The 13,027-nt window shown below is 46.3% G+C and overlaps 1 protein-coding gene across 1 annotated transcript in view; it reads left to right on the forward strand.

The window, feature by feature from the left end:
• The window catches only part of LOC149428942 (syntaxin-binding protein 5-like), a gene marked incomplete at its 3' end in the record, with an annotated part of 129,434 nt that overhangs the window by 60,574 nt on the left and 55,833 nt on the right, over window positions 1–13,027 (forward strand). The window contains exon 8 of the mRNA XM_089666910.1: window positions 4,083–4,300. Coding sequence (XP_089523036.1) covers window positions 4,083–4,300 — 218 coding nt within the window. The remainder of the gene's footprint in view (window positions 1–4,082; window positions 4,301–13,027) is intronic.

Raw genomic sequence — 13,027 nt, forward strand, 5'->3', positions numbered from 1 at the left:
TGTCCGGCTTGTACCCTTCACCCCGAGCTTTCCGTATGCATCGCTTACTTCATTGTCCGAGGGAATCCAATCTCCGCGCTTCGCTGAATCTTTTATTTCCTAGTCAGAGAAGGAAATTGATCAACTAAGATAACAAGTTTAAGGTGGTGCAGAGGCGGGCTGGCAACTCATGGGGCCCTCCGGGCAATAGGGGTTCATGGGGCCCCTGTGTACTCGCCAGTGGCGTCCCTAGGGTTGGTGTCACCCGGTTCGGTAACACTTAGTGACACCCCCTCCGAAGATCCTCGCAGGATGGATCAGATCTGCGGATTGAGCATAATGGATCGGAGTCCGATCCATTATCCTCCCCAATCCGCAGATCCGATCCATCCTGCAGGGGATCGTCGGCTTGCAACCTATACGGGGTTAACTGATCTCTCCACGAGCTCCACCAAAAGGTAAGTTTTAAAGCAAGCCCCCCTCTCTCTTCCCTCTCTCCGACCCCTCTCTCTCTCTTCCCTCTCTCCACCTCCTCTCTCTCTCTCTGCCCCCCCCTCTCTCTGCCCTCTTTCTCCTCTCTCACCCCTCTCTCTCTCTCTTTCCTCTCTCCACCTCCTCTCTCTCTGCCCCCCCCTCTCTCTCTCTGCCCTCTTTCTCCTCTCCCCCCCTCTCTCTCTGCCCTCTTCCCCCTCCCTCTCTTTCTTCCCTCCTTCTCTCTCTTCCTTCTCTCCACCCCCTCTCTCCCCCCTCTCTCTTTCTTCCCTCTTTCTCCCCCCCTCTATCTCTTCCCTCAATCCCCCTTCTCTCTCTGCCCTCTTCCCCCCCCCACCCACCCCTCTCTCTTTCTTCCCTCTTTCTCCCCCCCTCTCTCTCTCTTCCCGCTCCCTCTCTCCCCCTTTCTCCCCCTCCCCCTCTCCCCCCTTTCTTCTCCCTCTCTCTTTCTTCCCTCTTCCCCCCCCCCTCTCTCTCTCTCTGCCCTCTCCCCCCCCTCTCTCTTTCTTCCCTCTTTCTCCCCCCCTCTCTCTTCCTGCTCTCTCTCTCCCCCTTTCTCCCCCTCCCTCTCTCCCCCCTTTCTCCCCCTTCTCTCTCCCCCCTTTCTCCCCCCCTCTCTCTCTCCCCCCTACCTACTACATGAAGCTGCAGTGCTGTCACCAGGGTCGGGGGATTACACACTGACCTGCTGCATACTCTGCCCGTCCCTCCAGCTCTCCGACTTCAGCACGCGTAGCAGGGATGTGGACCCGCCCCTCTGCTGAAACTCCGAGGAGGAGAGGTGTCCGAAGTGCCTGCCTCACTGTCTGTCCCCTCAATGCTTGCTTATTTAAGGGACAGACTGAGCCTCTCATGGGGCCTTGTAGTGACCCCGGGCCCTTGGGAAGTACCCGAATAGTCAATCCGCCCCTGGTGGAGCGGGTCCGGTATCACCCAGTGTAAAAGGTGTCACCCGGTACGGCGCGCACCCCCGGACCTGCCTAGGGATGCCCCTGCTCCTCGCCCACACTCAAACCACACCCAAAAAAGCCTATGAAAGGTACCAGGGGCATCTCATGGGGTCCCCTACTGACCCCGGGTCCTCGGGCAGTGCCCCTGAATGCACTGTCTCATGGGTGCTGCTGTGTAATGTTCTGTGTATACCCAAGGACAGGAATTCTATGTATATCATACAGCAGGGGTCAGCAACCTTTACCAAAGTCAGGGCCATTTTTACTAGCATTGTCCGAGAGAATCCAATCTCCGCGCTTCGCTGGATCTTTTATTTCCTAGTCTTGCCGCAATCAGAGAAGGAAATTGATAAACTAAGATAACAAGTTTAAGGTGGTGCAGAGGCGGACTGGCAATTCATGGGGCCCCCAGGCAATAGGGGTTCATGGAGCCCCTGTGTCCTCGCCAGTGGCGTGAACAATAGAGTATCTGTCACACACACTCACCAGCCACTTTATGAGGCCCACCTTGCTAGTACCGGGTTGGCCCCCTTTTTCCTTTAGAACTGCCTTCATTCTTCATGGCACAGATTCAACAAGGTGGTGGAAACATCGCCGTGAGTTCCTGTTGCCTTTCTATCATCTCCAACCAGTCCAACCATTCTCCTCTGACCTCAACAAGGCATTTTCTTCCACACAACTGCCACTCATTGGATACTAATGGCAAATTAAACTCATTAATTACTATATTATCTGATTCACAAACATGTTTATTGTTAGATCTCAGGCCAGCCCCAGTTCCTGCATTTTCACCCCTCAGATCACCCCAATTCCTGCACCTTCACCCCTCAGATCACCCCAATTCCTGCACCTTCCCCCCTCAGATCACCCCAATTCCTGCACCTTCACTCCTCAGATCATCCCAATGCCTGCACCTTCACATCTCAGGTCACCCCAATTTCTGCATTTTCACATCTCAGGTCACCCTAACTCCTGCACCTTCATCTCTCAGATCAGCCCAATTCCTGTCACATCTCACATAAGCCGTTGCTTTCCTTCGAATGACTTCATGAATATTTGGTTGTAGTCGCACTGTTTCTGAGAACTGCTGTACATCTGTGTTGCATGGAGTCACCCAACTTCTGGCCCCTGTGATCAGGTATTCCAGCCCAGGATGATTGGACCACATTCCACAGTTCTTCTCTATTTCTTGGTTTTGCCTCAGAAATGGCATTTTTGATGTCACCCCACAAGTTTTCTATTGGATGAAGATCCGGGGATTGGGCTGGCCACTCCATAACGTCCATCTTGTTGGTCTGGAACCAAGATGTTGCACTTTTACTGGTGTGTTTGGGGTCGTTGTCTTGTTGGAACACCCATTTCAAGGGCATTTCCTCTTCAGCATAAGGCAGCATGACCTCTTCAAGTATTCTGATGGATTCAGACTGATTCATGATCCCTGGTATGCGATAAATAGGCCCAACACCGTAGTATGAGGAACATCCCCATATCATGATGCTTGCACCACCATGCTTCACGGTCTTCACAGTGTACTGTGGCTTGAATTCAGTGTTTGGGGGTCGTCTGACAAACTGTCTCCGCCCACTAGACCCAAAAAGAACAATCTTACTTCCATTAGTCCACAAAATGTTGCCCCATTTCTCTCTAGGCCGGTCAATGTGCTCTTTGGCAGATTGTAACCTCTTCAGCACACGTCTTTTTTCCAACAGTGGGACTTTGCGGGGACTTCTTGCAGATAGCTTGGCTTCACATCGGCATCTTCTAATTGTAACAGTCCTCACAGGGAACGTCACACCTTCTTTCATCTTCCTGGAGCTGATTGTTGGCTGAGTCCGCCCCATTTTGGCTATTCTTCTATCCATTCCAATGGTAGTTTTTCGCTTTCTTCCACGTCTTTCAGGTTTTGGTTGCCATTTTAAAGCATTTGCCATCATTTTAGCTGAGCAGCCGATCATTTTCTGCACTTCTTTATATGTTTTCCCCTCTCCAATCAACTTTTTAATCAAGGTACGCTGTTCTTCTGAACAATGTCTGGAACGACCCATTTTCCTCAGAATTTCAGAGAGAAATGCACTGTAACCAGCATGTCCAACATTTGCTGCCTTCCTTCCTTAAATAAGGGCAATAATTGCCACCTGTTTATCAAAGAATGAATGACGTCACTAATAGAACTCCACACGGCTATTATTGTGAACACGCCCCTTTCAATGAGTGATTCAATGACACAGAATCAGCAGCATGCATGTCATGACTGTCGGGTCTGTTGGATTTCTATGACTCTACTACACCTGCTAGGAAATTATTTGCCATGTAGAAATATCATTTCTACCAAAAACAGCGATTGATCCGGTTAGTGATGTCTGACGGCTATTATTTTGAACACAACTGTATATATATATATATATATATATATAAATATATATATATATATTAATATAGAAATGTTGGGGATATCTCATTCTTCATGGTGGTAATGTTGCAATAAAGCCCTGAAAAACGATTCACTCAGCCAGGTGTAAAAACATTGAAATTACAACTTTTTGGGTGGCACTTTATTAATATTTCATCGTGCTATAAATGATCTCGTAATTATACCGTTGCCGCCAGGGATCCCGGTGTAAGTGATGCCGCTCTGACTTTCCATATGCTGTTGCCTTGCAGTCAACTTACAGATGCTGTACAAGCTGAAGACCTCCAAGGTGTTCGAGAAGCAGAAGGCGGGAGATGGGAAGCAGACAGCAGAGATAGTAGAAGACGATCCTTTCGCCATCCAGATGATGTCATGGTGCCCAGAGAGCAGGATCTTCTGCGTAGCTGGAGTGTCGGCCTATGTCATCCTCTACAGGTTCAGCAAGCATGAGGTGGTGACGGAAATTGTGGTAAGTGCTAAGAGGTTTGTTCCATTTTATTCTGAGTAAAAATAAAAGGGTGCTCTGTACTTACGGAACCAGCGGGCCCAAAGTACACTTGTCGTAGTTAAATTAAAATTCAGCTGGTTACATGTAAAAAAAAACACAATTTAACCCAATTATGTTAAAGCAGAAAAAAAAGCAGTCTTTGATAAAATACTAATTTTCAGTCTGGAGCTGTGCCCTGCAGTAACTCCTTTCCACCAATAGATGTCGCAAGTGTTCCTAGTTGAATGACAGCCAAAATGCTTCATCCCACTTCCTGTGAGCCTAGGCTGTCATGGACTCACCACTTAGCCTCGGTTCAATTGTGCCAAGTTTTGCGTGGGCACGAGAGCCCATTCATTTGACACGGGGAAGTCCCTGCACTTCTTCCGAAAACACAGCCGAGGTTCCCAGTACGGTTGCATTTTCCAGTGCGGGCGGCATGCCATTAGCACTAATGGCACCCGCCCGCGGGTGGTGTGGCTGCACGGATTTTCGTGCGGTTCCGCAGCGGCACCACCTGCACAGATGTGAACCTAGCCTTAGTGTAGAGTCATTGTGCAGCCTGGACTGCACGTAAAGTGGTTCTAGAGGGTAAAAAATATTCTGGGTTCAGCTCCCCCCACCTGAACCCCAATTCAATCCAGCAATGTGCATGAGAGCAGCAGCTCTCCAGGGTCTCTTTCTCCTTATTGGTTCCTGCTGCTGTCAATCACAGCCAGTGAGCCAATGAAGAGAGAGCTGGGGCAGGGCTCTTTGAATGGACACACAGAGCACGACTCGGGAGCGAACCTGCTCGAGTGCCCCCATAGCAAAAGGCTGGCTATTGGGGGGTGTTCTGTCACGCCAGTCTAAGCATTGATAGTCTGATCTCTGTAGCTTACAGTTGTGGTGAGATAGCGATAACTCCAATCTTAGTTGAATAACACAGGCAGTGACTCGATCAGATGACACCTTGTAGATCTTGTGAAGTTTATTCCATAAACTGAGAGAATCTTACAACAATGAACATCGGATTGGTCAAAAGATCATAATGTGATCTGCTTCATGAACTGAGGCTAGAAGCTGCAATGCATTTCTGGGAAATGAATAAAAGGGTGGAGCTATCTATACAGCATGAACTAAACCAAAGGAAAGGGAGGAGCAGAGACAACATACAAAGAATACTTAAAGGTATATGACAGTCATGTGAAACATGACAAGGGGGCACTCGGCAGGGGGGCGGAGCCAGGAACACAAGTGGGGGACCCAAAAAGAAGAGGATCAGGGCTGCTCTGTGCAAAATCATTGCACAGAGCAGGTCAGTATAACACGTTTGTTTGTTTTTTTTGTTGTATTTCTTTCCTTTAGAATCACTTTAAAACTGATCTCCAGCTTTTAGTGAAGTTTTAATATTTCATGTGGACCAAGCTGGTCCAAACAAACTATCCCGGGCTTCTCTCTTCTCACTAGCTGAGACACAGCAGCGGGAACCATTGGCTCTGACTGCTATCAATCACAGCCAGTAAGCCAATGAGGAGAAAGCAGGGGGCGGGGCCAAGCTGTGGCTCTGTGTTAGTCTGGCTGAAAAAAGACAAAAGTCCATCCAGTTCAACCACAAATAAAAAGTTATAATCCTACACCCACAGTTGATCCAGAGGAAGGCAAAATAACCCAGCAAAGCACGATCCAATTTACTCCTGCAGGGAAAAATATTCCTCCCCGATCCCCCGAGAGGCAATCGGATATTCCCTGGATCAACTTTCCCTATAAATGTTATATCCAGTTATATTCTGTGTATCCAAGAAAGAATCCAGGACTTTCCTACAGCAATCCACTGAGCTGGTCACAACCAACTCTGAGCGAGTCTATTCCACATTCTCACAGCTCTCACTGTGGGGACCCGAGTAGAAGATCGGGGCTGCTCTGTGCAACACCATTACACAGAGCAGGTAAGTATAACATGGTTGTGTTTTTTTTTTTTTTTGTTTTTTTTTAATGAACCTTTACAATTACTTGAATTTTATGAATGTTTTTTTTCCTTTTATAGTTACATTGGTCCAGCTTGAATCAATGTAAGTAAGCATATCTCATACCCAGGGGCGGACTGACAACTCATGGGGCCCCCGGGCAATAGGGGATCATGGGGCCCCTGTGTCCATGCCCACACTCAAAGCACACCCAAAAAAATGCCCACACTTAAAGCACACCCAAAAAAGCCTATAAAAGGTACAAGGGGCATTTCATGGGGCCCCCTACTGACCCTGGGCCCTCGGGCAGTGCCCGAGTGCTCGAATGGTCAGTCCGCCCCTGCTCATACCTAATCAATCCCTGTGGAAGCTGGAAACCACTGTAGTAGTTCCCACTACTACAGTGATAGCATGTCTCCTCCGGATCCTCTGCCCAGTGGCTGCCCTTCTACATAGTAACCATGGGGGTGCTTTTTTGGCACTGCCCCCATTCAGAGGACGCCTTGTCTTTGTTTTTTTTTTCAGAGAATACGAAGCGTTCTCCAATTGGTCGTCCAATCAGAGAACCTAAATTTCAGCCTTAAATATTTCCTGTTTATTAAATAAAATACGAGGTGTGACAATTTATTTTCTGGAATAGAAGTTTGCTTACCTATACACTAGCGGCTGGTTTAACAAGGTAGTCCCCTTGTGGAGCGACGCACTTTTCTACACTGCCAGAAACATTCTTGGAATTCATTTTCCAGTATCTTTGTCGCAGTGCACTGGATGTCACCAAAACTATGTCCTCGTAATCTTTTTTATTTTGGAAACAGTCAAAAGTCACAGAGTGCTAAGTCAGGGCAGTTGGTCAAGAATGGATTTCTGGGCCAGGAACTAGAATACTAAACGCATCGTGTGCAGGAGCATTGTCGCGGTGGCAAATCCACTTGTCAGGCCACAGTTCCGGTCTTTTCCTCCGAACCGATTCCCATAACCTTTTCATTTTCTTTATAACCTTTGTGTTTTTTTGGCTGCCCACTTATTGTGCCACTAAGCAACTTATCCACTCCCTTGTTATATCTCGCCTTGACTCGCCTTGACTATTGTAACTCCCTCCTCATTGGCCAACCTCATCGCAGGCTATCCCCTCTTCAGTCTATCATGAATGCTGCTGCCAGAATCATCCACCTTACTAACCGTTCTGTATCTGCCACCCCTCTCTGCCAATCCCTCAACTGGCCTCCAATCAGCATCCTCCATCGCTCTCTGCCAATCCCTCCACTGGCCTCCACTCAGTGTCCTCCATTCCTCTCTGCCAATCCCTCCACTGGCCTCCACTCAGTGTCCTCCACCCCTCTCTGCCAATCCCTCCACTGGCTTCCCATTGCCCAACGGATAAAATTCAAAAATATATAGAGAGGTGAGCACTAGATAAAAGCTGCTGTACACCGAAACATACCAATAAACCTCCAACAACTGATATAACACAAAAGGTGCAGCGCTTAAACTCAAATAATGTCAAAATATATACTGGAAGATAAATATGAACATAGAGCTATTGAGTACATGATATCAGATAAATAAATAACAGTAATAAATAGGCATAAATGGGTGACTGGTAAGTGCCAGAAAAAAAGTGCCAAAGTCTATATAATGAATAGTGATCCTTCGTGTGTCTTCTGGTGATCAAATATTCGAATTATACACTCACCAGATACATAATTCCAATATGCATTTAGAAGACTAATCACATCTCAAGGTCTCAAATGGAATCCTCTTAAAGTTTTGTCTAGCATCTCTGGGCTTCCCTCTGGGCACCTCTGTCCATCTGGAGTTCCCTTTGGATCATCCGATAAAGCACCTCTCAGCTACCTTCCCTGGTGGCTCTGTGGGTGGTGGACTAGTCTGAGCTCTCTCTCCCAGGCAATCCACACTTCTCTCTTTTTCACAAGTCTCTCTCTGATGACCTCATCCCACCAGGGAAGGTAGCTGAGAGGTGCTTTATCGGATGATCCAAAGGGAACCCCAGATGGACAGAGGTGCCCAGAGGGAAGCCCAGAGATGCTAGACAAAACTTTAAGAGGATTCCATTTGAGACCTTGAGATGTGATTAGTCTTCTAAATGCATATTGGAATTATGTATCTGGTGAGTGTATAATTCGAATATTTGATCACCAGAAGACACACGAAGGATCACTATTCATTATATAGGCTTTGGCACTTTTTTTCTGGCACTTACCAGTCACCTATTTATGCCGATTTATTACTGTTATTTATTTATCGGATAAAATTCAAAACACTAATAATAACGTATAAAACCATTTATAACTCTGCTCCAAATTACGTCACCGATCTTGTCTCTAAATATCACCCAAACCGTCCACTCCGCTCCTCGCAAGACCTCCTACTCTTTAGCTCCCTTGTCTCCTCCTCCCATGCTCGTCTCCAGGACCTCTGCAGAGCTTCCCCCATCCTCTGGAACTCTCTACCCCAATTTATCAGACTATCGTCTACTCTGCTCGCTTTTAGGCGATCTCTGAAAATCGATCTCTTCAGGGAAGTCTATCCTGGCCTCAGCTAATAATGGAATCTTCTATTCCTCCTACCAGTCCATCCCCCATGAATGTGAGTTAGGGACCTTAGATTGTACACCCCTTGAGGGTTAGGGACTGATGTGAATGTACAATATATATGTAAAGCGCTGCGTACATTGACTGCGCTATATAAGTACCTGAAATAAATAAATATCCTATCCTGTCCTCAGCTAATAATGGAATCTTCTACTCCTCCTACCAGTCCATCCCCCACAGTTATTACCTTTTGTACCACGAGCCCCTCCCTCCTAGATTGTAAGCTCCCAGGATCAGGGCCTTCCTATCCCTCTTGTATTGATCTGTATTGTTGCTGTATTATCTCCCGTTATATTGTAAAGTGCTGAGCAAACTGTTGGCGCCATAAATCCTGTATAATAATAATATATAAATCCTGTATAATAATAATAATAATCGTGGGCATCTTCCCGCCCCTCTTTTAAACCACCTATGCCATTCAGAAACACTTGATTTCTTCATGGAATGTTCACCATGAGTCTGTTGTAACAGAACTAAAGTTTCACTCGCATTTTGTCAATTTTCACATAAAATTTGATGTTCCAGATTCCTGTCATTCGTTTCCCACCAACAGCGCAACACATACACGTGTTTCTCCTACTACTCCGTAAAGACTGAATCCACTGGTCTGGAACCCGGGAGAGTTCAAGTTAGAACATGTCAGAACACGCCGGAGTGCGAATGGCTGTGGGACTCCCCACCATGGTGCTAAGCTGTGGGCATTCTGGGAATTAAATTATCACCCCTCCTACTTGTTATTTGTTCTCTATCTCAAACACGGCTTATTTTCTGCTCTGTTCTAAGAATACAAGAAATGAGATGAACGCTGTGTTTGGGTATCTTATGAATCCTTCATGCTATGAAAGTTTCTTTAACCACTTGCCGCCCTGCCACTGCATATATACGTGTGCAGGGCGGCACTGGGGCGCAAAAGCACGTTTTAAAACAAGCTTCGCGCTTCCGACGTTTTCGCGGGCAGGGGGCGTGCGCGCGCTCTCGCTCCTGCCGACCCGCGGGTGACACCATTTGATCCCGAAGGGATCAATCATTCGATTTCAGCCAGTGATTTCTGGCTGAAATCAGATGATCGGTCCCTGTCCTATCCTGTCCTGTGTTGACAGTTACACAGGACAGGATATGATGTCATTCTTCTCTGCCTGGACACATTCCGTTCCAGACAGAGAAGAAGACATACAAATTGTGAGTAAAACAGCACATACCCACAGTTAGAACACTCTAGGACACATTTAACCCCCTGATCGTCCCCCCCCCCAGTTGACCCCTTCACTGCCCTGTCATTAGTCTCACTGATCAGTGAATCGATTTTTACTGATCACTGTATCAGTGTCGCTGGCGACTTCCGATAGTGTTAGCGCCCCTCCCAGATAGCGCCAAATTGCCCACTAATACACCAGTAATCCCATTTAACCCCCTGATCGCCCCCCCCTGAGTTAACCCTTTCACTGCCCTGTCACCAGTGTCATTGATCAGTGAACAGATTTTTACTGATCACTGTATCCGTGTCGCTGGCGACTTCCGATAGTGTTAGCGCCCCTCCCAGATAGCGCCAGATTGCCCGCTAATACACCAGTAATCCCGTCTAACCCCTTGATCACCCCCCCCCCCCCCCCCCGAGTTAACCCCTTCACTGCCCTGTTACCAGTGTCACTGATCAGTGAACAGATTTTTACTGATCACTGTATCAGTGTCGCTGGCGACTTCCAATATTGTTATCACCCCTCACAGATAGCGCCAGTTTGCCCGCCAGTACACCAGTAATCCCATTTAACCCCTTGATCGCCCCCCTTCTCCCCCAGTTAACCCCTTCACTGCCCTGTCACCAGTGTCATTGATTACAGTGAACAGATTTTTACTGATCACTGTATTAGTGTCACTGGTGACTTCCGATAGTGTTAGCGCCCCTCCTAGATAGCGCCAGTTTGCCCACTAATGCACGGGATTTTTTTTTACCAAAAACATGGAGCAGAATACATTTTGGCTTAAATTTATGACTAACTTTGAGTTTACGATATATTTTTTATAGCTGAAAGTAGAAAATATTGTTTTTTTTCAAACTTTTCGTGTTTTTTTTGTTTATAACGCAAAAAATAAAAAGCGCACAGGTGATCAAATACCACCAAAAGAAAGCTCTATTTGTGTGAAAAAAAGGATGTAAATTTCGTTTGGGTGTAGCATTGCATGACCGCGCAATTATCACTTGAATTAGTGCAGCGCCAAACAGCAAAAAAAGGCGTGGTCATTAAGGGGGGTAAATCCTCAGGAGGGCAAGTGGTTAAAGCTAAACTCCAGACAGATATAAAAGTCACAAATGAATTCAGCTTTATGTTCATTAACCTCCCTGGCGGTCTGATTATGTCAGTATTTCTGTGCTCAAAGCGGTACATTTTTTTTGCTTGGAAATATGTTGTTTTTTTATTGTAGGCCTGTAATTCTTAAGAATAATGCCAGCCATAGACGGGTCGAAAATCAGCCGGTTTTCACACCGTTAGTGGGTTAATTGGTCGGCCGTTTTTCGGGATTTTGGCACATTTTTTTTATCGGTCTAGTTGGAAAATTTGCGGCTGATTTGGACGATCGGGCGATTTTCCCGGCAATGATGGGCAAATCGGCCGATCATTTTACCGATAAAAAATCTGCGCATGAGCCGTGACCTGCAAGAAGAAGAAAAAGAAGAAGAGGAAGAAAAAGGAGAAGAAAAAGAAGAAGAAAAGGAAGAAAAATGAGAAAAAGAAGAAGAAAACGAATAAGAAAAAAAAGAAGAATTCCAGTCCGCTATTATATTTTATATGAAAGTCTTGCGATTGCAACAATGTATCTATTTGTATCCGAATAAAACCATCTGTATCCAAAATGGATACAAATGGATACATTGTTGCAATCGCAAGACTTTTTCATTTAAAATATAATAGCGGAGCTCTCTGCAGGGACAGAAGTAATTATGGGGTTAAATACCGGCTGTAGACGGGACGAAAATCGGCCGATTTTTTTACTGTTGGTGGTAACATCGGCCGATCGACCGATTTGTCGTTTTTTTTATAAAAAACCGGACGGTTTTTGACCCGTCTATGGCCTGCATTACTCCCTGAAATCTGTCTGAACAAGAGTCTAGTAAACATCCCGGGGAGGATAAAACTTGAACCACAAAATCATAAATTATAATTTAATAAATAATCATAAAAAATAATATAATAATAAATGTAATTCAATAATATAATCAAACCAAAAACACTGAAATGTGAAATAGAGCGCCAAGTTGGCACATCGCTGAGCTCAGTCGCAGAATCGTTTTCAGTGTCTGATGAGGAATTTCCCCCACCAATCATTATCACTCAATTCTGCAAGTGGTTCTGATTTACTATCGCTGTTCTCTAGCCGGTCTAAAACTGCGTCTGACCTAAAGGGACGCTTTTTGGACGCCATGGACGTTTCTCAGTTTCCAGGCAGAAAGAACTGTAAAAATGCAGGCAGGGCGCCGGACAAAGCACTCGGGACACAATGTATGTGAAATGGGTTGACACAGTAATGGAATACTATCAGATTTTAGTGTATTTAGTGAATGTAACAATTTTACATTTTTGAATTTCCCGCCGGTTCCGTCCCCCGTACGTCCCGATGCTCGCAGGGAACGGAACCCAGAAGATGGATGCCGGCATCGGCCGGAGGAGATGGCCGGGGGGACATTGCGGGAGCGAAGGACAAGGTAAGTGCTGGAGGGATCCCAGAGCAACGCTGCAGTGTATTCTTGAGTGTAGCTCGGGGTGGTTACCGCTTTTGGTACTGAAACTTTACCCCGAGCTACACTCGGGAATACCGCCAGGGGGGTTAATACATCATTTAACATATTCTTTAAACACCAGCGGTGTATGTGAATCTGACTCTTGCAGTTACTGCGCAGCGGAGCTGAAGCAGGGAACGCAGAAGAAGCACCAGGAGTCAATCACTTGTGCTGTATTACTCATGCGCTAACAAGGAGCATGCTGAAAGAGAAAGCAGATTGGCAGAGAGATTTATTTATTTATTTCAGGTACTTGTATAGCGCCGTTTATGCCGCGCTTTACATATATATTGTACATTCACATCAGTCCCCACCCCCGAGGAGCGTACAATCTAAGGTCCCTAACTCACATTCATACATACACATACTAGGGCCA

The sequence above is a fragment of the Staurois parvus genome, unplaced genomic scaffold (genome assembly GCF_062004578.1).
Source record: "Staurois parvus isolate SC_StPar_1 unplaced genomic scaffold, SC_StPar_1.0 ptg002905l, whole genome shotgun sequence".
Taxonomy (NCBI): domain Eukaryota; kingdom Metazoa; phylum Chordata; class Amphibia; order Anura; family Ranidae; genus Staurois; species Staurois parvus.